This window comes from Solenopsis invicta, chromosome 2 (assembly GCF_016802725.1).
Source record: "Solenopsis invicta isolate M01_SB chromosome 2, UNIL_Sinv_3.0, whole genome shotgun sequence".
Taxonomy (NCBI): domain Eukaryota; kingdom Metazoa; phylum Arthropoda; class Insecta; order Hymenoptera; family Formicidae; genus Solenopsis; species Solenopsis invicta.
The window spans coordinates 24,346,106-24,372,584 of record NC_052665.1 but is presented as its reverse complement, the minus strand read 5'-3'; the positions used below and the strand labels follow the sequence as shown (position 1 = coordinate 24,372,584).

At 31.6% G+C, this 26,479-nt stretch overlaps 1 protein-coding gene across 1 annotated transcript in view; it reads left to right on the top strand.

The window, feature by feature from the left end:
- The window catches only part of LOC105201542 (enhancer of rudimentary homolog), a 30,527-nt gene extending 4,528 nt beyond the window's left edge, over positions 1–25,999 (top strand). Inside the window, exons 2-3 of the mRNA XM_039459655.1 lie at positions 22,985–23,072; positions 25,679–25,999. Of these exons, the coding sequence (XP_039315589.1) occupies positions 22,985–23,072; positions 25,679–25,899 (309 nt within the window). The 3' untranslated portion in view covers positions 25,900–25,999. The remainder of the gene's footprint in view (positions 1–22,984; positions 23,073–25,678) is intronic.
- The last annotated feature ends 480 nt before the right edge of the window (positions 26,000–26,479 follow it).

The window sequence follows — 26,479 nt, the reverse complement described above, 5'->3', positions numbered from 1 at the left end:
TTCCAAAATTCACTCATTTGGAGTACATGACATGTTATTTTATGCTAAAAGAAATTTTTCTTTAGCAAAATTGTGTAGGACTGGTAGTTTTTGAGTGAGAGTTGATTAAAGTTAACGAATAAGTGTTCTTGTCTATATGCCATCCACGGCCGGCGTGTGCTTCTCACATTCCTAGTTTTCAGCTAGTATTTACAAGTAATGTCTTAAGATGTTAATATGGTTTTGATTTTGGAATTAATGTATAACTTTAAAGTTAATGTATTTATACTTATTTTAATTGTAATTTTTTTAATATTTACAGTTTTATATTCCTTTTGGTTATTTTATTATTTATTTTTTAATAATTTTAAATTTTATAGTTTTTATAATTTTAAAGAGAGAAAAATAATAAATTTATCTATAATTAGGTTAGTAATAATAAGAATGTTAATTGGATCTTTATTAAATTAAATATTTTTTTATAATTTATATATTATTCATTTAGATTTAAGGATTAAGATTATTACTTTAGTTGTTTGTATAATAGGAATTTTTTTTGGATTTATAGTTGGGCTGGTTGGAAGACATTTAAGTAAGTTTTTTAGTTTAATATATTTTTTAAGATCAATATGATTTTTAAATTATATTTATGGAGGTGTGAGCCAGTAAATAAATTAGGGAGAATAATATATTATATGGATAAAATTTGATTTGAATTTATAAGAAAGAATATAATTTTTTATATTATTCAATAAAATTGATATTTAATTACAAAATTTATATATTTGATTTTATTTTTATTTATTTTTGTTTAATAATGAAATTATTAATTTAATTTGAATAGCTTATGGATTAAAGCATAATATTGAAGATATTAAGAAAATTAAATTAATTTTTAAATAAATTTAAAGAAATTATTTTTATAATGAAAATGTAATGTTTTTAATTAAACTTGTGATGTGGCCGATTGCTATCGAATAGCCGATGCAACGCCAGTCCGGTAATGTGAGTTCTATCCAGGTTGCAATTAAGATCGAAGAGGACAATAACACTTAATCACTGACTTTAAACTGAGCAAATATATTTAGACAAACACTGAGAGCGTATAAAAGTAAAAGACAGAATGTTCTGCGGTTCGTGGTTTGCACATTAATAAAATCAAGTTAGGTAGCTTCTTCTCTTGCTGCTTCTTCGCTTACGTCAGTGTCGCCTGGGTTAGAGTTCCCAGAAGCAGAGCACCATGTAAGTGCCGCGGTCTTTGACCGTGTTATAGGAGCTTTCGCATTACAGACTTCCCCTTTGGATCTGTTAGGGGTCCTCGCCGAAGATTCAACTTGTGTGGGCGGTGAAGAATTTGGATTTTTTTTTAGGCCGCGTCTTTGTATGGTTTGAACTAGGTTAATTTAGCTTTCTGTTCCGTCCCTTTTCCAAGCTTCTAAGTCAGAAACATGATAAGTCACTAGTAGGTCACGTGTAACATTATTAGCTAATTGATAAGTGGTAGGTGAAATGCATTTGGCAATTTTGTAAGGTCCGTCTCTTTTTGGAGTGAATTTAGCTGTGACTCCTCAGGCTGCGTTGTTTAATATTGTTTTAACCATGACCTGGTCTTCTTTTTGAAAGGTCGTAGCTAGTCTTTGTGTTTTATCTGCATATATTTTGTGTCGATTTTGTTCTCTTTCATGTGTCTTGTTACTTCTTTCATAGTATCGGCGATTTTTAATAGATATGGTGTTATTTCTAATACGAAGTTTTCTTCGATGACAATTTTGCGTAAATCTCGCTGGATGTCCCCTAGGTTTTTCATTTTTCGTGCAAACATGAAGTAAGCTAGGGTATTTTCCGATTATGATACGCTGGAATTCATGACGTATCTGATGAAAGGTAATTTGCCCATTTTGTGTGTTTGTTACTTGGATGGAGAGTTGAATTTTTATGTCTTTGTTTTTGCATTCCATTGGATTTGCTTCTAGGTGATAAATCTGAATTAGTGATTGATTAAATCCCAAGCAGTAGGATACTTGTTTTATGACTGCTCCAATAAATTGTAGTCCATTGTCAAAGATTATACGGTGTTATATGCCGAATCTAAGCATGACTTCGTCAATCAATGTTTTTGCGCACGCATCTGCGGTTGCACGCTTCAACGGAAATAATTCGAGCCATTTTGTAGCGACGTCTTTGACGATGAATATCTATTGGTAGCCCTCTGAAGTAATTGGTCTAAAAAGGTCTAAACAAATCCATGGCTTCGAATCTTCTAATTGTGGCAAGAGTTCTCAATAATCCGGCGGGTTTTAAATTTGATGGTTTGTATCTTTCACACTTTGTACACGACAAGTTCGTTAATCGTTTTGCGCATTCCCGTCCAATAGTATTTGCTTGAAATGCGTTTTAGAATTCTGTTGACTCCATAATGACCGGCCGTAGGTGCGTCGTGATTCATATAGTATGCGTTCGATAGCGCATTCTAGTACGATCCATTGAGCTTCTTCAGCTTCTTTGGTTGGAGTGTATCGATACAGTACGCCGTTTGACATTAAGTATCGGCGGGAGATCTAATTTGCGAGGTTAAGATCATCTTTTATTTTAAATGCGTCGATGATCTTTTTGATTTTTGGATCAGATAATTGTTCCTCTCTTAACTTTGCGGCATTGTCTGAAGGAAGATTGATGGTGATTGTGCATATTCCGCAGTTGGCTTTATTGTTTTGTGTGCATTGAGACCTTGAGAGCGCATCAGCGGTGACATTCATTTTTCCTGGGGAATATGTAATGTTGAGGTCGTATTCTTGTAGGCTTAATGCCCACCGAGCTAATCGTTCTGACGGAGATTTTAAACTCATAAGCCATTTTAGGAGTTGATAACACAGGTCTATAAAATTAGGGGGGGTCTTGTGCTTTGAACTTTGAATGACGTTTCTATAGGATTTTGATGCGCTGAAAACGACTACATTATCCGTTTTTTTCCATCACCCTCCATTTTTTAAATAATCGCAAAAACAATGTTTTTTGAACTTGATTTCTTTATGAATTTTTTCTGGCTAAAGAAAAAATGATAGCGAGGTCAGCTTTACGGCATTTTACGCAGAAATGTTCCCACAATACAGAAAATATTTTTTCGCAACTTATAAAAACGTTTTATGCAAACCGTACACAAAATCTTTGAAAAAATCGTGAAAAATTGTAAAAAAATAATAAATTTTGAAATATAAAACCAAATAACTAAAAAACAAAAAATCGTACAAAATATTTGACTTTTTGGGCATTTTAGCTCTATGTTTCTAGTTTAAATCTTTTTTTGGAAAATTAATTTCCGATCATTTGTTAAAAAGTTATTGAATTTAAACCATAAATGCATCACGCAAGCGTTACCCACGGTGCGCGACATCCGCTCGCGTCTGATGGACTGACATCGAATAAAGTTCAAAAAGTTATAAAATTATACGAGATCATATTATGTATAGTTTTTTTGGTCACTGATTTCAAAAATAAACAATTCAAAATGGCGGATTCAATATGGAAGACAAGAATTTTAAAAATGCGTATAAATAACATGAAAATCAACATCTAATGGTTTTGTAAGTCTTTGATTACTGCTGTGTAATTACAATTGTTTAATTGAAAATGGATCTAATAACGACATATAAGTTTCATCACAAATTTAATGGCGACACATAAGTTTCATTACAAAAATTTATTGCAATAACTTAAAATTGTATTATTTATACTGTATGACAAAACAAAAAAAAAACATTATATTTTCTTAAATGATTTTAGTGTAGTTTTCTTGCTGTTTCAAAATCTTTATTACTTTTTGTGACAATAGAAAATGTACATATAGAAAGGTGATTTTGCGTTACCCATCCTGTACCACGTGGAGGTATCACCTTATTACAGGACATGGCCCCTACGCCAGGAACATATTTACACTATCTTAATACTAAATTTATTTTTAATTGCATATTTAAATATAATTTGGAATATAATTTTCTAATTTAATAAAAGCGAGCTCTTTTAATTTCAAAATCCCGAGTCATTGACATCCTTTTGTAGTTTGCTTTCCAGGATTGATCTCTTTTAAGCGACCAACAGTAATCCGCCATCATATGCATATCATATCTACCCTGGTACCGCCTTTCCATTTCTTTAATATCCTGATGAAAACGTTCACCCTGTTCTTCGCTAAAATCACCAAGATTATCGGGGAAATAATCTAAATGAGAATACAAAAAATAAACTTTTAAACTCATATTGCATCCTAAAGTTTGAAAATTATTTAGCATCCTTTGAACGATCATTTCATAGTCTGCGGTTTTTGTATTCCCCAGAAAGTTTTCCACGACACTTTTGAAACTGATCCAAGCTTTTTTTTTCAATTTTGTTCATCGTCGTTTCAAACATTTGATCTTTCATCAACAATCGAATCTGAGGACCATCAAAAATTCCTTCTTTTATTTTCCCTTCAGACAATTGTGGAAATTTGGCCTGCAAATATTTGAAGCAATTGTTATTTTTATTTAGCGCTTTTACAAATTGCTTCATTAACCCCAGTTTAATATGTAATGGCGGTAACAAAATCTTTTTTGGATCGACCAGACTATTATATATCACATTTTTTGATCCGGGTATTAAATTTGTTCTGGGTGGCCATTTCTTCTTTACCCAATGCTCATTTCGCGCACCACTATCCCACTCGCATAAAAAACATGGGAATTTTGTGAAGCCAGACTGTTGTCCTAAAAGGAAACATATTATTTTTAAATCGCCACATATCATCCAATTATGTTCTGTGTATTTGATTGTATTAAGAAGAAGTTGCATACTTTCATATGTTTCCTTCAGAGAAACTGAATGCGCTATTGGAACAGCACCATATTTATTACCATTGTGTAGCAATACTCCCTTCAAGCTCCTTTTAGACGAATCAATGAAGAGTCGCCAGTCAGTGGTTTTATAGATATTATCTTTGAACTGATTTATTAAACCTGCTACATCATTACAATAGACCAGTGAGTTAGTCTCTGAAAAATATGGCAGGAAAGATGACTCTCTTGTCCTGTAATATGTAATTGATGTCCCGTGAGCTAACAAATATTTATCTTTTAATCTGGAAGTCAAAAGCTCCGATTTTTGTTTTGAAAGACCTAAGTCTCGAACGAGATTATTTAATTCAAGTTGCGTAAATACTTGGGGTTCTTTAGATACTTCATCATTTAAACAGGTCACATCAGTATTAGAATTATATTCTTCAATCACAGGCTTGTTACAGACGGTATATCAGGATAAACGATTTTATTTTTATTTTTATTATTATGTCCTTGAACGTTACATATGCAAAAGTAACAATCATTTTTATGATTTGATGGCTCACGCCATATCATTGGACGTGAAAAAGGCATTGATTTTACATTATTTTTTTTGGAACGTCTTAAACATACGACACAAGTATGGCATACTTTATGGGGCACCCAATTCTTATTTTGATTAACAATTTGTATACCAAAACAGTAACTATAAGCTATTTTCACGAATTCTGTTATATTTTCTCGATATTTTTGTACTACATAAGAACCGCAAATGTAACAAAAAATATCTGCACTGTTTTTACAAACGCATTTTGATGACATTTTTACGACAATATTTATACCAGAATGAACTAAAAGTTCTTATTCCAGTATATACAAAGCGTATTTGAAACTTTAATATTTACATCTAGAGAAACACCGAATAGCTTCAAAGAAGAATGTATCTGGTGCCGGATCGTACGTTACTTTATATAGCCATCACACATCACTTCGATAACGAGAAGTCGCGCCGCGTAGCGACGCGTCTATGTACCAGCATGTGCTATTTGCCTTGTAGAAAATACGTTATCTTTCAATATTTGTAATTACACAGCAGTAATCAGAGACTTACAAAACCAACAGATACTGATTTTCGTGTTATTTATATGCATTTTTAAAATTCTTGTCTTCCATATTGAATCCGCCATTTAGATTTGTTTATTTTTGAAATCAGTGATCAGAAAAACTATACATAACATAATCTCGTATAATTTTATAACTTCTAGAACTTTATTCGATGTCAGTCCGTCAGACGCGAGAGGATGTCGCGCACCGTAGGTAACGCTCACGGAATGCATTTATGGTTTAAATTCAATAACTTTTTAACAAATAATCGGAAATTAATTTTCCAAAAAAAGATTTAAACTAGAAACATAGAGCTAAAATGCCCAAAAAGTCAAATATTTTGTAAGATTTTTTGTTTTTTAGTTATTTGGTTTTATATTTCAAAATTTATTATTTTTTCACAATTTTTCACGACTTTTTCAAAGTTTTTTGTGTATGGTTTGCATAAAACGTTTTTATAAGTTGCGAAAAAATATTTTCTGTGGGAACATTTCTGCGTAAAATGCCGTAAAGCTGACCTCGCTATCATTTTTTCTTTAGCCAGAAAAAATTCATAAAGAAATCAAGTTCAAAAAACATTGTTTTTGCGATTATTTAAAAAATGGAGGGTGATGGAAAAAAACGGATAACGTAGTCGTTTTCAGCGCATCAAAATCCTATAGAAACGTCATTCAAAGTTCAAAGCACAAGACCCCCCCCTAATTTTGTAGATCTGTGTAATCCATGCCTATAGTAATTTGAGCGTCGTCGATGTATCCTCTGAATTTTGAAACGGCCCAGACGATTGCGAGCGCTTTGCGCTCTGTCGTGCTATACTTGCGTTCCGCTGCTGTTAACAAACGACTGGCAAATTCTACTGGTCTTTTATCGGCTTCTTCTCCCTGTACGAGTATGGTTCTTATTGCATAATTGCTGGCATCTGTTCTTATTATGAAGAGTATTCGATCATCTGCCTGTCTGAGTACAGGGGCGTTTGTGAGCGTTTCTGTTAATTTCTTGAAAGAGTTTTTCTGGTTTTTTCCCATGTTCACGTAGCGTCCTTCTTGGTGAGTGATGTCAAAGGTTTGGCAATTTTGGCAAAGTTAAGAATAAATCTGCGAAACCATGAGGCGGTCTGTAAGAACGTTAGCAGATGTTTTAAATTTCTCGGGGAGGGAGATTCAGAATAGCTGCCACTTTGTTGTCATTTGGGCAGATTCCTTCAGTTGTTATTAAATGACCTAGAAATTTAATTTGTGAACAGGCAAAATTACATTTTTTTAAAACCCGTAATTTGAATTCGCGTAAACGATTAAAGACTTTTTGTAAGTCTTGCAAATGTTCTTTAAAACTAGTTGATAGGACGATTATATTGTCTAGATATACTAGTGTTGTGGTATCTTAAGCCTCTGCGAAAATGGTCCATCAATCTTTGAAAAGTTGCTCCGCCGTTCTTAAGATCAAAAGGCATTCATCTAATTCGAAAGATTTCGAATGGTATTGTAAATGCGGTTTTGTCTTGATCTGACGGTTTGACACTTACTTGCCAATAATCTGAACGAAGGTCGATAGTGGACATATACAGTGTTCTTTTTGCAAGGTGCAGTAATTCGTCGATTCTGGGCATTAGATATAAATCTGTCTTTGTGATTGCGTTAAAGCGGCGATAGTCGATGCAGACTCTTACTGTGCCGTCTTTTTTGGGTACATGTACTACTGGTGCTGCTCATGGTGATTTGCATTCCTCTATGATGTTGGCTTCTAGCAAGGCGTTGAGTTCTTTTTCTAATATTACTTTTTTGTGTTGTGGCATTTTATATGGTGTTGCAACCGGTGCATTACTTCCTGTATCGATGGCATGTTCGGCGTATGGAGTTTGCTCTTCTCCTAGTGCGAAGATATCTTTGTTATTTAGTAAGGTATTGTTTATCATCTTGCGTTGATCCGTGGATAGGGCTTGAACTTTGTTGTCTCTTAATGTGTTGACGTAACTTAGTTGCAAGACGTTGGCCGTTTTATCTGGAGCTTTGAAATTTAATTTGTGCTTTTCAGGGTTATCTGCAAAATGTCAGTTGTATTGAGGTATATTTATTACTATTTTTGCTTTTTCTATGAAATTCATGCCGAGTAACGTGTAAATATTTTCTGCATACGGCATTATGAGAAATGTGCTTATCGAGCGGTCCATTAAGTGAACGTCGACTTCCGTTAACAATACGTTTTCTTCGCTACATGTACCGTCCGCTAACCCAATGCGCGAATTTGATTTTTTGAATTTTTGTTTTTTTTCGACAAGGATTTTGTAAAGGCTTCCAGCGACGCTCATCTTCAGTATTGATCAAACTTATATCTCTCGCTCCTAATATTTCTATGTTCAGAATTGGTCGGTTTTTATATTTTGTGCGTATTTTGGACGCGTCTTTGAGACAAAAATCAGGCTTTGCCGTGTTTTTATTTTTATTGCATTTTGGGCAATCTTTGCAAAGGTATCCCGAATTTCCGCAACCGAAACAAGTTACCGTCGGTTGAGAGTGTTGGTTATTTGTTTGCGTGTCGTTTACACAGGAATTTTTATTTTTCTTGCTTGTTGTGGTTAGGTTATCCTCGTTTTTTCCTTTTCACCCTTAAACACGTAAGTGGGTCTAAGAGACCCCATATGAAGTTTTGAACGCTTCTTGTGTGAAGACGGAATGAGATAAGAGGTTTGGACTAAGACGTAAAAAAAGTTTGAAATCTTCTCTTTTAATTGATATGATTGATCAACTTTTTTGGTCAACTAGAATTCAAATGGCATGGCAGCAAAATTTTGTTAAGGTCAATGCGACCCATATAGTGTGTAAGTGAAACATTTTTTGTGAGTATTTTATATAAAAAAGCTAGACAAAATACGTTCGAACAGATCGGTTTGCGGATGTTACTCACATATACTCTGTCTAAAGTTGGAATACTATAAAATGCTGTAGAAAAGGGAGTTTTTCCGAAATAAATCATGCAACACATCAATTTTCAATTTTAGACACAATTAATAAAAAATATCTCATATTTGCCTTGTTACATAAGTACATTTTTTAATAGAAATGACAGGAATATATTTTTTTTTTTTTTTTTTGAAGTATGAATCTTTAGCTTTATTGCCGTATTGCACAAGTTCAAAGTTTTTTGTTGAAAAGATATAATTTTTTTTTTTTTTAAGTGGATTTTTAGATGCCCAAAAATACCTCATATTCTCCATGTTGCATAAGTATACTTGTTAAAAAGAATGACTTTGCCAAATTTTATTTTGAAACGACTCTTTAGCTTTAAAACATCGTATTTGAAAGTCCGTAAAAGTTTTTTTGTTACGAAGATATGATGTTTTGAAGGAAAAGTGAATTTTTGACCATTTTCTCATTTTTGCTTAATGATTTTGCCTTTATAACTTCACAATAAATTATTTTTTTGGCAATGCCGGTTGTGCAGTCACACTTCTGAGATTCTGATTTTTCATAAAAAAAAAATTGTAGATAAATATTGATTGTAATCAAAATTATAGCTTCTCAAAGTTGAAAAAGTCTCCCAGACCCGAAAATGTGTTTTCGTATTTTACAGGATTGGTGTGTTTAAGAGTTAAGATTTCTGCACTTGTCTACCGTGTGACCGAAGTTTTTACAATATTTGCAACGCAGACGCGTTTCTTGTTTGTTAGATGACTGGGACGATGTTGATTGTTTAGATGATTTGTTATTTTCCTAGGCCGTATTTTCTTCGATTTCTCTTGCGAGCTCTAATAATTCTGTGAATGACGTAACTTTTTTGCGTGGTATTTTCTTCCGAATTTTGTATAATACTAATCCGTAAACCATATCTAATTGGACGCTTTCCGTTAATGGCGTATTGTAGGGAATTTTAGGGAGAAGTGCACGCGCTTTACATATAACTATGTCCGTCGAAGTATTTTCTTGCTCGTGCGCGAAGAGTTCTTTGTAAATCCGATATGCCGGTTTTTTAGGTCCGTAGGTTAGTTTTAACAAGACTATTGCGGCATCCCATTCATTGATCGTAGATTTAACGCCTTGCCATTACGTGGCAGCGAGATCCGTAAGGAGGATCGGTAGACCCTTTAGAGCGTTTTCGTCAGATATATTTGTTCAATCTTTGTACGTAACTATCGCGTCTATAAAAGCTTCTACATCGGACGTCTTTTTCCCGTCGAAACGCGAGGTAATCGCGAGAAATTACTGGTAGCGCGATATTTGCGGCGGGGACGTTTGTAGCGGATATTTGTATCTGCTTTGTAGGAGAAGGGCGAACTGTTCGTTCGTCTGCGTGATAGCGTTTTGTTGTGTACCTGTACCTGCCGCCATGTTGGCTTGCTATCTTTTTTTCTTGCTTTTTTGTTGCTCGGTTTTCTTGCTCGTCTCTAACCTGCGCGGTATCAGCGATTGCGATCGCGTTTGTGACCGTGTTGTTAGTTGTGACGGCTTGCGTGGAGAAGACGTCTTGGTTAAATGTGTCTGCTTCATCGTTAACCTGATCTCTCCCAATTGTGACGTGGCCGGTTACTATCGAGTAGTCGATGCAACGCCAGTCCGGTAATGTGAGTTCTATCGAGGTTGTAGTTAAGAGCGAAGAGGACAATAACACTTAATCACTGACTTTAAACTGAGCAAATATATTTACACAAATTCTGAGAGCGTTTAAAAGTAAAAGACAGAATGTTCTGCGGTTCGTGGTTTGCACGTTAATAATGTTAAGTTAGGTAGCTTCTTCTCTCGCTGCTTCTTTGCTTGCGTCAGCGCCGCCTGGGTTAGAGTCCCCAGAGGCAGAGCGCCATCTAAGTGCCACGGTCTTTGACCGTGTTATAGGAGCTTTTGCGTTACAAACTATATTTAAAAGAAGTAATATGAATTAATCATAATTTATTTTGATTAAAATTAAGGAATAAAGAACTCAAGAGGATGTCAGACGCAAATAAATAAATCAACGCATAACTCCAATGTCAGGCAAACGTTTTGACCTTTAATGACGGTTTCCTTCAATACAGATATTACAAGTCTATAAAACAACAAATTAATTGCACTAATTAAGATATGAATTTATTGAAATAAACAAATAAAGATCAAAAATAAAAATGAAAACAAGTTACCGAATAGAGATTGTGCAAAATCGCGGTGTACATCTTATTTCAACGTCTTAGCATAATAACATTATAAACCTCACAGAGCGTGTGCAGAGACAAGAGTTTCGTAAAATCACATAAATTGGTTGCTAACAAATAAATACATAAATAAGAAAATAATATTAAAATGACTTTCAAACTTGTGACAGACAACAATATAAATTAAATAGTTACAAGAAATAAACGGAAAATAAATAAAAATAAATATAAAAGCTGTACAAGACATAAGATATAAAATTGTAAAAAAAATCGCATTATAAAAATTATGTAAAATAAAAAAAAGGAATTAAATCGAAACAAAAATTATATACAAAATACCTCTAAGCACCAAAACTTGTGTCACAGCTTTGAGATGAGATGTTACATCTCGGTGAGAATAGATACAAATAATAAGGACCAAAACGAGATAGCCTCGGTGGCCCGAACAAAAGGAATAGAAAGAGAAGGGGTGACGAACTTAAGAAGGGGGAATATGATCCAAGATAGAAAGATACGCATCCGAGATAAGTTCAGTATCGCTTTGTTTATTGAGTCCATGCAATTGATTTTTGATGTGTAACATCTCGGATATAGATCTTTTAACATAAGATAGCTCTTTGTCTAAAATTTTCACGTTCTCCCAATCAAATTCATGATTTTCTCCAATGCGATGTACCGAAATAACTGAAGGAGAACTGGCTTTTCTAATATCTGTTTTATGTTCACTGACTCTTGTATTTAATTGGTGTTTTGTCTGTCCCACGTAAGAAGAAGCGCAGTCCTTACAATTAATTTTATAGACCACGTTATTACAAGAAAGACGCTCTATATGGTCTTTGCCAGTAGTTATAAATTTGTTCAGTTTAGAGGGGATCGTGAACGCAACACTGCAGTCAAACTTACATGAGAAAGACGAAAATTTCCCTGATACCGACTCAATATAAGGGATCGTAAAAAATCTTCTCACACGTTTATCCTCAACGCATATCTTTATAAAAAAGGTGTTTAAGTCTGAAATTTATCATGGAGAAGTTAAAATTTAAAGGATAATTATTTTCCAATATAATATTAACTAAAATTATGAAGTTCTGATGATGAAATTGAGGATGTGATAATAAAAGTAATTTGTCAACCATACCAAAAAACATTACTATTCCAGTCAATGAATTTCTCAAAGCTTTAAATTTAATAATAGATTCTACGTATTTTAAATTTAATAATACTTGCTACAAACAGATCTTTGGTCTGCCGATGAGATCACCGTTGTCTCCTATTTTAGCGGATTTGGTTATGCAGGATTTGGAGTGCAAGGCGTTAAAACTCCTTTCTTTTCATCTACCTTTTTACTGTAGATATGTAGAGGACATTATATTAGCAGCCCCGGCTAACTCGTTATCGGGCATCCTTGGCACGTTTAATTCCATGACTGTTTACAATTTACTATAGAGAGAGAGAGATCGAGGGGGAAATCAGTTTTCTTAATGTAAAGGTGATAAATTTCAGACTTAAACACCTTTTTTATAAAGATGATACCTGCGTTGAGGATAAACGTGTGAAAAGATTTTTTACGATTCCTTATATTTGTAAGTCAGTATCAGAGAAATTTTTATGTAAGTTTGACTGCAGTGTTGCGTTCACGATCCCCTCTAAACTGAACAAATTTATAACTACTGGCAAAGACCATATAGAGCGTCTTTCTTGTAATGACGTGGTCTATAAAATTAAGGACTGCGATTCTTCTGACGTGGGACAGACAAAACGCCAATTAAAAACAAGAGTCAGTGAACATAAAGCAGATATTAGGAAAGCCAGTTCTCCTTCAGTTATTTTGGTACATCGCATTGGAGAAAATCATAAATTTGATTGGGAGAACGTGGAAATTTTAGACAAAGAGCCATCTTATGTTAAAAGATCTATATGCGAGATGTTACACATCAAAAATCAATTGCATGGACTCAATAAACAAAGCGATACCGAACTTCTCTTGGATGCGTATCTTCCTATCCTCTACCATATTTCCTCTTCTTAGATTCGTCATCCCTTCTCCTTCTATTCTTTTCGTTCGGGCCACCGAGGCTATCTCGTTTCGGTCCTTATTATTTGTATCTATTCTCACCGAGATGTAACATCTCATCTCAAAGCTGTGACACAAGTTTTGGTGCTTAGAGGTATTTTGTATATAATTTTTGTTTCGATTTAATTCCTTTTTTTTATTTTGCATAATTTTTATAATGCGGTTTTTTTACAATTTTATATCTTATGTCTTGTACAGCTTTCATATTTATTTTTATTTTTATTTATTTTCCGTTTATCTCTTGTAACTATTTAATTTATATTGTTGTCTGTTACAAGTTTAAAAGTCATTTTAATATTATTTTCTTATTTATGTATTTATTTGTTAGCAACCAATTTATGTGGTTTTACTCTTGTCTCTGCACACGCTCTGTGAGGTCGTTTATAATGTTATTATGCTAAGACGTTGAAATAAGATGTACACCGCGGTTTTGCACAATCTCTATTCGGTAACTTGTTTTCATTTTTATTTTTGATCTTTATTTGTTTATTTCGATACATTCATATCTTAATCAGTGCGATTAATTTGTTGTTTTATAGATTTGTGTAGTATCTGTACTGAAGAAGACCGTCATTAAAGATCGAAACGTTTGCCTGATATTGGAGTTATGTGTTGATTTATTTATTTGCGTCTGACATCCTGCGTGACTCTTGAGCTCATTATTCCCTAATTTTAATTTATTTATAAGAGTTTTAACCTTCGTTTTATTTTGTTTGTTATTTTGATTAGTTTATGGCATTTTAAAACTGTACATAAGACAGTTTTAAATATAAGAATTAATTATGAATATTGAGCTTCAATCTTCTCATATTGTATTGTTTAACACTAGAACTACGGCCGTCGTCAAAATGACTATTTTATTTTTTCCTATTAACTTTATAATTAATCTATTGCTTGTAGAGTTTTGTAATTTTGTGATTGTGCATGAATTTTGCTTTTATAAAGTTGAAAAAAAGAACTAATTAATTTATGTAACTAAATAGTTTTTCTACACGGATATACCTATAACGACGGTTGCGATCAAATTGACCGATACTAAAAATTGAGTGTCAGCCAATAGGAATTGAGTCGTTAGGGAGTGTAGTTTCTCCTCTTCTTCCACGATTTCCCCTCATTTGGCACATGTGTGCACTAGGCTGTGCTCGCAATGAAATGCACATTTTGAACCGATTTCTCAGGCAACGCTTATCTCACTACTACTCGAAACTCGACGGCCGAGCCGCTAATCACCCTTGAGGCTATAGCGCTCCATGTTTTGTAGTTACATAAACGATTAAATAAAGGCAATTTATTTACTTAAATATCCGCTTAATACTTAGGTACGTACTTGATAATTAATGTTAAAATTATATTAATTTAAACGCTAATTTTTAATGAGCGGTCATATTGACTTCTGCCGTGATTTTAGGGAGAGAAATTTTACTGTAGTTTTAGTGTTAAAATATGAAAAGTTAAATAAATATTAATTTTATTTACATAATAAATTAATAAAAAATTGTCTAATTCTGTAGGTTCATCTAAAAATAAAAATAAATGTATAAATAGTAAGGTGCTTTGTACGAGCCGAATGTTTTATTATTTTAAATATTTTATAGTTACAGTTATAGTATGATAGTTGAAAGAGTATCAATAAATAACTAGTTTAAATAGCATCACTAAACTTAAAAAATAGTTTACTAATTAAGTACGTAATCCTCAAATGATGAAAAATTGTTGCTATATTGTGTAACAGTTTTCTGCGCGTTCTCTGAATATGCAAATTATTTCCAGTGTGTTACGGTTAGCAACAAAATCGAATCTTGTTACATTTCGATGATACGGTTTCTAAAGCCTTGTATACACGATGCTAGAAATCGGTCCGAGTTCTTGATTTAAGTTCTGGAATAGAAATAGTTGTACTTTGATGCCCCTAGACAGCGTTATAGCTGAGTTTGTGAGGTTAGCTCAGGTTGGCTACTGAACTTTATACCTTTTTATACTTTAGTGTGATAAAGGTTATAAAAATTACAATTTTCTATGTCTAACGTTATATTAACCAATATTCATCAACTATTTATAAGGAAATAGTTGATTACTATGAACTGAATCTAGAAATTAGTACGAAAAAATGGGACAGGATGCATTTCTCTGTACGAGATTTCTATTCGAGATTTTCATCCAAGTTGCCTGTGTCCACGATTCGAGTTTTAGTAAATTTTACTCGGATCAAGAATTCGGACTGATTTCTAGCATCGTGTACACGCACTGGCACAAATGGTGTCCCTCCGCGCTGACGCTCGGCTGCCGCACACACGTAAAGCCGCGCACGTATGTGTTTCGAGGCAGCGCGGCAGAAGTCGGGGTGCTGGCAGAAAGTAGTGGGGAGCGTTTTGATAGCTCATCTTTCTTGCTCGATGCTGGATCGAGAGAGAAGACACGAATCGAGGTGCTCGAGAAACTCGGCAGAAACGGTGTCCTTTGCGCCTATACGGGCGGTATATTAAAAAATCTCGTCAAGCGAGAAGAATGTGGGGCATTTGGAAAAGTGACAGACTTCATATTTTGACGTTACAAATTACTATATGAAATTTAAGAAAAATCAGAATCAGACGTTCATTTGAATCCTCTCTCAGAGTATTGTTTTACACCAATTACAAAGTAAACTGGCCTGCTACATAGTGTTAACATTTTTATAAATTTATCGAATTAAAATTATTTTTTAATACAGATTATTTTAATAAGTAATTGTTTAAAGAGATTTACAAGTTTCATTAATTAATTAAAATTATGTCTCAACATAAAGTAACACTTCCAAGAATTAAAGCTGTATTGCCGTGATGACATAATTTTAATTTATTATGAAAAATCGTAATTTTATTTACATTATTTTTCAAACGAATCTTCGTATCCGAGTAAATTTTTTTATGCAATTAAAAATTAAAACAGCGCGCGACCAACCGTGATATCCCGTATACCGCCCGTATAGGCGCAAGGGACACCATTTCTGCCGAGTTTCTCGAGCGCCTTGATTCGTGTCTTCTCTCTCTACCGAGCGTCGAGCGAGGAAGATGCGCTATCGAAACGCCCCTCACTACTTTCAGCCGGCACCCCGCCCTCCCCCGCGCTGCCTCGAAACACGTACATGCGCGGCTTTGCGTGTGTGCGGCAGCCGAGCGTCAGCGCGGAGGGACACCATTTCTATCGGTGCGTGTACACAAAGCTTAAAAATGATTTTAATATCATAATCATGCGAGCAACAAATTTTTTGACAATTGAATTAAAGGCCTTAAAACACAACGCATCGTTTCATCAAAAACTTGTTATTTTCAACGTATTATGAACAAATTAATAACATTTTTTTTTTTCTATATGACTTCTCTACATATTTTTTCTTGTGTAGGTCCATTTTAATGGTAAATTAACCTCTTTTTTAAATTGTTTATATTTAATTTATTATATGTAAAATATTTGAATTATTAGTAATTTATTTAAATTTATTTTATATGAGACAAATTATCACAAAATTGGTAGTAATTAGAGATAAAGAATAAATTCTTATAATAATGTATTTTTATACATATACAGGGTGATTCAGAATAAACAGTTGTCCTTCAAGGGACGTATTCCTGGTCGAATTCTAAGACGATCTTTGGCAAAAATTTGGCGGAGGCTTAGGTTTTGAAATATAAGTCGATTAAGTTAGCCTATCATAGGTACAGAAGGTCGAGTACAGAAGATACGCAGGAACGGTGCACTCGTTACGTGCGAATATTTCGTGCTGCGCTCAGCTAATACAACACACAAGAGTCTCTCTCTCTCTCTCTCTCTCTCTCTTTTCTTTTTCTCTTTCTTTTTGTCAGAGACTTTTGTGTGTTGTATCAGCTGAGCGCAGCAGGCACCTCACGAAACACCCGCGCGTAACGGTGAGTGCGCCGCTCCTGCATACCTTCTGTACTCAACCCGTGATATGTTTATTTAATCGGCTATATTTCAAAATCTAAGCCAAATTTTTGCCAAAGGAAAAATTGTCTTAGAATTTGACCAGAAATACGTCCCTTGAAGGACGACTGTTTATTCTGAATCACCCTGTATAATAATAAATTTTTTATTATAGTAAAAAATTTCTTCTATATAGTATATGGTACAATATTATTTTTTGTGGCACAAATTAGAACAAAATTAGCACTAATTATATCTACCTTTATTTTTATTTTTTTATTTTTTTTCCTGCTAGCTTGATGTTAAGTTAGTAGCACCATGAGTTTTTTTTAAACGACATGAAGTATAAAATTACTTCTTGCAACACAAATTAGCACAAAATGAATACTAAATAGTTCAATAGGTCCTATTCGATTTTGTTCTTTTGGAGCTGTTAACTTGACAGAATTAAACTTGTGTTACCTATTATGTTACATATTATATACATAAATATTAATGTAAATAATTATTAAATTTAATTGTATATTTATACATTTTTTTTTATTTCACTATTGTGTATTAAGTTTACTAATGCATATTTATACATGTACATTTTATTTATGTACTACAAGTGATTCTGAAGTTGCATGATCAATAAGCGTGATAAAATAGTGCAATATAAGTCATATTCCATCTTTCTTTTCTTTCCTATTTTTATCATTGAATTGCGACATTGTGTTTTGATTTTTTATTATTTAAGCCGGTATTTATAGTTAATTTTTATATTTAAGATCGTCTTAAGGCGATGCTGAAGTCGTCTGTATATGCGAATATTTTTATTTTTAATTAATCTTTTTATTGAAGACACGGATTGAAAAATCTTCTTGCAGACAAACAAAACAAAATAAAATGAAAGTTAAGGCTCTTATAAGTGAACTAATTTAGCGAAAAGTGAGCTCAAGAGCCACGCAGGATGTCGGGTGCAAATAAATAATAAAATTCTTCAATGTCAAACGTTTCGACCTTATTATTCGTATCTATTCTCACCGAGATGTAACATCCCATCTCAAGGCGGTGACACGAGTTTTGGTGCTTAGAGGTATTTTGTATATATTTTTCGCTTCGGCTTATTTCCTTTTTTCCCCTTTTTGTTGAATTTACATTAATTTATATAAGTGTTTTTTTTTTACAATTTTATATCTGATGACTTGTGCAGCTTCCATTTTTATTCTTTTTTATTTATTTATTTAATTTTTTATTAATTTTTTTTTTATTCATCTTTTTCAATTAATTAATTTTTAAGGCTATTTGCCACAAGTTTTAAAGTCATCATTTTAATATCTTTCTCTTATTTATTTATTTGTTAGCAACCAACTATGTGGTTTCACAAAACTCTTGTCTCGGCACACGCTCTGTGAGGTCTTTCATAATATTTTTATTCTAAGACGCTGTAATAAGATGTACACCGCGGTTTTGCACAATCTCTATCTATTCGGTAACTTGTTTTCATTTCTTATTTCTGTTCTTTATTTGTTTATTGTGATAAATTCATATCTTAATCAGTACGATTGTTGTTTCATAGAATTGTATTATCACTGAGGAAAACCGTCATTAAAGGTCGAAACGTTTGATATTGAAAAATTTTATTATGTATTTGCACCCGACATCCTGCATGGCTCTCACTTTTCGCTAAATTAATCTTCTTGCAGAATTAAACCATAGACAATAATGAGGGCCGCAAGTTACAAATTAATATAAAAAACGAAACAAAAAATATTGTTAGTCAACATTTACTGCGCATAGAAATTTAAGACTTTGTACGTATAAAATAAGCATGGCGTCGACTCGGAATTACAACAAAGAACAATACTGTGCTTTCAGAATGAGCCTAGAAACTTTAATATAAGAGAAATGTTGAAAATTTTTATATGTAAGTTGGCGTATGAAATTGGTTTGAAGAATAAAACAGCAGTAATTGTGTAACGTGGTAATTGAAAGATCTTTTATTAGACGACGTTGAAATCGAAGACAAGAACAGATAATGTATCATGAGTGCGCTTAACAAAGAGCGCTAGCTTGCTCTCATGGCTTTAATACTATTCCTCTTATCTCTTTGCCTCGCGCGCGACCACGTACCGATTCACACTCCATTGAAGAAAAATTTGTAATAACGACGTCAAGTGAGTTTGGCCGTTACTCCAGCATCGCTTAAAGTATCATCTTAAGATGTTATTAACCAATCGGAGAGCCGTATTAGCATCTTAAGGCATTACTTAAGACAGTCTTGAAATAAAAATCGGTTATAAATACCGGCCTTAGCATCGAGTCAATTTTTATATTTAAGGCTATCTTAAGTACCATCTTAAGATGTCATCAACAAACCAGAGAGAGCAGTATTAGCATCTCAAGACATTATTTAAGATGGTTTTGAAATAAGAATTGGCTGTGAATGCCAGTCTGTATCAATATTTATATAATACCGTTGGATCATTCCACACGCCATTATAAATAGTTTAGAATTAATTGGTCGTTTTATAATTTAAAAAAATGTTGATATTGTAATCACTTATCTATGTTTTAAAAGTTCCAAACTATTAAAAAAATATTTTTTAATCTTATGTTTGGCTACGATAGTCATTTTAAATCAGTGGCGTACAATAATCTTTAAGCATTTACGTTAATTACTATAACTTTTATTCTATTTGTCCGATTTGAATGAGACAAAAGCAATTATTTTTAGCTTAAAATGCTTTTTTACAGGTCATTACAACTTTTTCTCTCTCAAATTTTGTTATAAAAACTAAAGATAATTATTATTTAAATAAAATACAATTATGAGATCACTTTAAAACAGTTGTAAAAATGAGTCTTGTTTATTCTTTTTCCATCTAACAATCAGCAAATAGTCGTAAAAGGAAGTAAAGTGAAGTCTACTTAAACGGGAAAACACTGCTGTTGAAAGGAATGAAAAATATGCTTTTACATATAAAATTTAAAAAAAACTTTATTTGCGGCCCATTTTTATAAATTTGGTAACGAGACAATTAAGTTACATTTTCACAATAAAACACATAATAACGAAATGTTAACCCTTAACACCGATCCTGTAAAATACGGAAACACATTTTTGGGTCTGGGAGACTTTCAACTTTGAGAAGCTATAACTTTGATTACAATCAATATTTTTCTACGATTTTTTTTAAAACAAAAGTTCAAAATCTCAGGAGTGTGACTGCACAATCGGCATTGCCGAAAAATAATTTATTGTGAAGTTATAAAAGCAAAACCATTAAGCAAAAATGAGAAATTGGTCCACTTTTCCTTCAAAAAATCATATCTCACAAAAAACGTTTAAGGACTTTCAAATACGGCGTTTTAAAGCTAATAAGTTACATTTTCAAAATAAAATTTGGCAAAGTCATTTCTTTTAAAAGGTATAATTATGTAACATGGAGAACATGAGGTGTTTTTGGGCATCTAAAAATCTACTTTAAAAAAAAATCAACTTTACAACAAAAAACTTTGAAAAACTTTACAATACGACGTTTTAAAGCTAATGATTCATACTGTCCAAAAAAATTATATCATTGTCATTTCTATTAAAAAATGTACTTATGTAACAAGGCGAATATGGGGTATTTTTGATTAAATCATGTCTAAAATTGAAAATTGATGTGTTTTATGATATATTTCGGAAAAACTCCTTTTTCTACAGCATTTTATAGTATTCCAACTTTAGACAGAGTATATGCGAGTAACATCCGCAAACCGACCTTCGAACGTATTTTATCCAGCTTTTTACTCACAAAAAACGTTTTACTTACACACTATATGGGTCGCATTGACCCTAACAAAACTTTGCTGTCGTGACGTTCGAATTCTAGTTGACCAAAAAAGTTGATCAACTATATTAATCAAAAGAGGAGATTTCAAACTTTTTTTACGTCGTGGTCCGAACCTCCTATCTCATTCCGTCTTCACATAGCAAGCGTTCAAAACTTTATATGTCTCTCAGACCCACTTACGTGTTTAAGGGTTAATGTGTAAGATAAAATTTTATCACGATTCAATACATCACGTTTCACATCTATTAATTCTTTCTTAATTTTATAAATTTTTTTTGCAATACTGCGTTGCCACCATCAATGTGGAATTTTTGGCTGAAGAGTCAGAAGCTTTAAATAAATATTTTAGCTCAATTACTTTAGTGTTACTTATTTCCTCACATATGTTATTGTCAGGGTTGGGTAAGTTAATAAATTTTTTTAACTAAATTAAGTAAAGTTGATGGCACATAAAATTAATTTAGGTACATTAAAAGTTATACGAATGAAAAATTAACTCAGTTAAAGTTACATTAAAATTAAATTAACGTAAGTTAAAATAAAAGTTAATTTTCAAAATTATTATTTACATAAAATTAGAATATTGTAATTTTTAAAATTGCATTTTTCTACATAACAAACAGTTATAGTATATATAAATTATCAAATAAATTTTTTCTTTTATTTATAATTTAAATTTATATGAAGTAAAAAAGAAATATTGTTTTTTATATATAAATATATATTCTTTTACAAGTTTTACATTTTGTAATTAAATTATTAAAAATACAATTTCAAGTATAATGTAAAATATAACCTTATATATGATATATCGATAAAATATAATCCTATTAAATTTTATCATTATTAAAGTGATTATTAAATTTAAATAAGAGCGTTATTTAAAAATAACGATTGGTTTACTTTCGTAGTAAGTCATCAAATAGCAAATCACCTGCACTAAAAACATTTATTTTACAAGTGCTGAGGATGGTACTGATGTATTATACTGTCATTTATAAGACAGATAAAAAAATTAACGTAGAAAAAAGTTAATAAGTTAATGTTTAAAAATAACTAGTTAAAGTTAAAAATTAATACATTTAATATTAATTAAATTAAGTCAAAAGTTATTAACTTCTTAATTTTTCGCTTAACTTTTAACTTTTTAACTACCCAAGCCTGGTTATTGTATACAAGTAAAACGTATACCTTTTTATAAAATTTAAATTAAAACATGTTTCTTATTCTGCAAATTACCTCGACCAATTTTCAGTATAATATTGTACATGAAAAGATCTTACGAAGGAGCAAATTTTATATTTTTTCCAGGTCCTTTATTTTAGTTATAGTTATTCAAATATTAAAGTTTTTTTACAACTTTCTGATCTTTGAAAGCTTGTAAGAATTGAACAATACGTCTTATATTTAAGTAATAAAAAAAGATCATAAAAAATACTTTCATGTAGGTGTACATATTCAAAGTATAAATAATTCAACTTTTTAATAATGAACGTTTTCTAACAATGAACGTTTAGGGCTCACTTGCCCTTTTTCAATATGTGAAATGTTCATTATTAGATATGAAGTTAAAATTATAATTACATTTTGAATATCACACTCATGTAAATCTTTATTGACTTTTTCTTATTACTTAGCATTATTACACACATAGAGCTAGAATCATTTTAAATTTGTTATTTTTATACATATCTGGTACTCTACTGTTCATGTAAAAAAATTAATTGTCTTGTTCTCTTTTTGATGAAATTTTGGCTTAAACATAATAAATATATATAAAATTAGTATCTCAAAAAGCATTTAAAATAACGTAAAAACTATTAACTTTAGGAGAAAAAGTTATAATAATCTAAAAGAAAAAGCATTTTAAACTGAAACGAATGGCTTTTGATTTATTTTAATCAGATAAATGGAATAAGTATTATAGCAATTAACGTAAATGCTTGGAAAGTGAAAAATTGCCGACTATTTAATAACCATCACAGCCAAATGTAAGGTTAAAAATTTGTTTTCAAATTGGTTTTGAATTTTCAAAACATAGATAAATAAGTGATTACAATATCAAAATTTTTAAAAATTATAAAGCGACTAACTCTGGTTGAAATAGCATAGAATGACTCTGTTATTAAGTTTATATTATAATTTACACTTTTTATTTTAGTCTCACACAATACTACTAGTACAACCTGGCGTTAGACCTAACACAAGAACATATTCCGATTATGAAAGCATCAATGAATGTATGGAAGGTAATACATTGTAATTTATGACAATATTAAATTATAAATTTTATTCAATCTATAAATTTTTATGAAATATTTTTTTTATTATTTATTATGTATACACGGTGTGACAATTAATTTTTAAGACTGGCACAGATAGATAATAGTTTATTGGCCAGACTTTTCGTATACAGCCATATTACATTGCGTATTGCTTGCAGGGAACATTGTAGATGGAGCTTATATCTACTATCACATGTAGTTTTAAATTAGTCTATGGTTACAACAACTTATTCAATGGACATTATATTATGAGTAGTATTTGTAACAAATTTAAGGAGTAAATTAAAACTAACTTATGGTTAATACAGATTTCTATAAATTTTTTAGAAATATCTTAAATTACTTTTATAACTAGGGAAAATTGTACTATTATTCTTATTTAGGATCTTGTAAGGTTTAATTAAATATTGCCCTCGAGTTGATTAATATTATATGATATAACAAAGACTTATTATTAACGCGCATTACAATTGGTATTTTTCTTTTTTATATTTCTAATTTACAGTTGAGAATAAATTCAGTAATAATTTCAATCTCTTTCGTTTTCAATTTTTTAAATATTTCCCTAATATCTATCGGAGTGTTTATTTTATGTTTCTTAAATTTTTTAAACATAATTCTCCTTTCCTGGCTGTACCTGGAACACTCCCAGAAAACATGTTCCATGTTTTCGGGACCGTCCCCACATAAACAGAGGTCACTATTTATAATTTGGAATCTAAAAAGGCTACTTTTAAGAGAATTATGATCGCTCCGTAACCGATTTATTTATTTATTTAAGACTGGCGCAATATCTTAGCAATTAGTGGCGACATCTGTTGAGCGGTAGCATTCTTAGAAAGGTCAATCATTTGTTTGTTTAATGCGCCTAAGTTCATGCCAATTGAATGATAAATGACAATGTTATGACAGGTCTTCTTGATCAAATCTTTAATCGATGTTGAAATTGTATCATGGAACGAAGAACATTTATTAAATTTAACGCAAGACTTGGTAAAAAGTGGCTGGTGACTATTATCTTAAAGTTTTGAAGTGTTTGATGACCGTCGTATCCGTCCCGATTATCAAGATCAAGAAAGTTGGATGCTGTTGCACGATAACGCGCTATCTCACAAGTCACTCATTGGTCGTCAATTTTTGGCCAAAAATCAAGTTTGTGTGTTCACTCGTTTGCCACATTCACCTAATTTGGCCCCGTGCGACTTCTTTTTATTTACAAAATTGAAATTGAAGTTAAAAGGTGCTTTTTCAAAAGCATTCCGATCATCCAAACACCTTCAACACGGAAACTAGAAGCAATACCACAAAATGAGCTGAATCATACGTTTGAATCGCTTTTGAATCGCTGTAACAAATGTATTCAAGCAAAAGGAGATTATTTTGAATAAAACAACATGAGATTTTGTTAAATTTTGTTTTTATCGTGTTTTATTGGTCCAGTCTTAAAAATTAATTGTTGCACCGTGTATAATTTCAATATTTGGATAAAAATATTAACTGTATATATCAGGGTTTTTCAATTACAATGCCGTAGCATACTGCTGTGCCGCGATAATTTTAGAAAGGTAAAAGAAACAAAAAAATTTTTAAGTAAATAAAAATGCGAGTGAGGCGCGAAGTAAAAAAATATTTAAAAAATTTTAAATATTACGTACAATATATATTATTTACTCTTATTTTAATTAAGATATATTATTATTATAATAAAATTACTTTACAAGATTGAAATAAAAAATAGAAGTTTAAAAGTTTTATTATGTATTTTTGAATATCTTAGTGGTAGTTGATCAAAGACAAGTATATTATAGGAAAAAACTATTAAGAAAAGGAAAACTGTTAAGAAAAGCAGAAAAAGGGAGTTAGGAGGAGAGGCATAGGAACTAATAGCATGCCTTGACACATTATTTTATTTATTATTAAAAATAAAAGTAAAGCTCATTATTTAATGTACATATTGAAAAAGGTTAAAAACACTGGTATAAATATGCAATAAAATCAAAACAAATGTGAAATGCCATGTGAGCCACTACAGATAACATTGTGTAGAATATTATAACAAAAGTATATGTGAATACGGACACAAATTAGACGCAGATGTTTCGATCCACCGGAGATAATAGTCACCAGTAACTTTTTACCAAGTCTTACGTTAAATTTAATAAATGTTCTTCGTTCCATGATACAATTTCAACATCGATTAAAGATTTGATTAAGAAGATCTATCATAACATTGTCATTTATCATTCAATTGGCATGAACTTAGGCGCGTTAAACAAACAATCATATAATTTTGTTATAATATTCTACGCAATGTTATCTGTGGCAGCTCACGTGACATTTTATACTTGTTTTGATTAATTCTAAGGAGTCTTTTTTAGTTTATTAAATATAAGATCAATCCATTTTATGTTTTAAGAGATATTAATAATAAAAGATAATACACTACGAAAGGATGCAAATGATTTTCTTATGTATTACATGACTAGTGATTATAAATAAATTATATAAAATGTATTTTTATAATATTCTCATGCTGATTATGAGTCATAATTATTTGTTTATTATTACAGGTGTTTGTAAAATCTACGAAGAGCATCTGAAGAGACGAAATCCAAACACTCCAACCATTACTTATGACATTAGTCAACTATTTGACTTTGTCGATCAATTAACAGATTTGTCTTGTCTTGTATATCAAAAATCAACAAACACCTATGCTCCCTACAATAAGGATTGGATTAAAGAGAAGATATATGTTTTATTGCGTAGAGCTGCGGGACATGGGGAGTAAACGATACATAAAGTACATATATACATGTGTATTTCCATAAGATAATTTTAAACACATTTATATTATTTGTTGTAATAAATCTATAATTTACGATATCTTATATTTTGATGTAATAATTACGTTATATTATCTTCCTCTTTACATAAAGTACATAGTCTTCATTGCAATTAATATTTATATACAAATTTTTATAGTTTACATGTGTATTTAAGTAAATGTTTATATAAATTACTATCAATGAAGATTTTATATTAATTTCCATTTTAACTTATGGTAAGTACAAAATAGAAAATTTATAGAAAAATAGTCATGTTTTTAGTATTAAATATAATAAATTATATTGTAACGCTGGTGATTTTCGGTCGGTTCGGTGAGGATCAGGATACGGTTGCGGATAGGCTCGCCGGATTGGCCGGGTTCGGGAAAATAATTGCACTCGGAATTTAAATGGGAAAATAATAGATTTTATTTAGAACCTAATTACTACATAGAGAGATTGTTGCTCGATCATAAAGCCTCGTAACAAGTGGACTCGGCCGTAGAGAGATCGTGATTGGCTTTCGGAGATCGCGGTAACCAA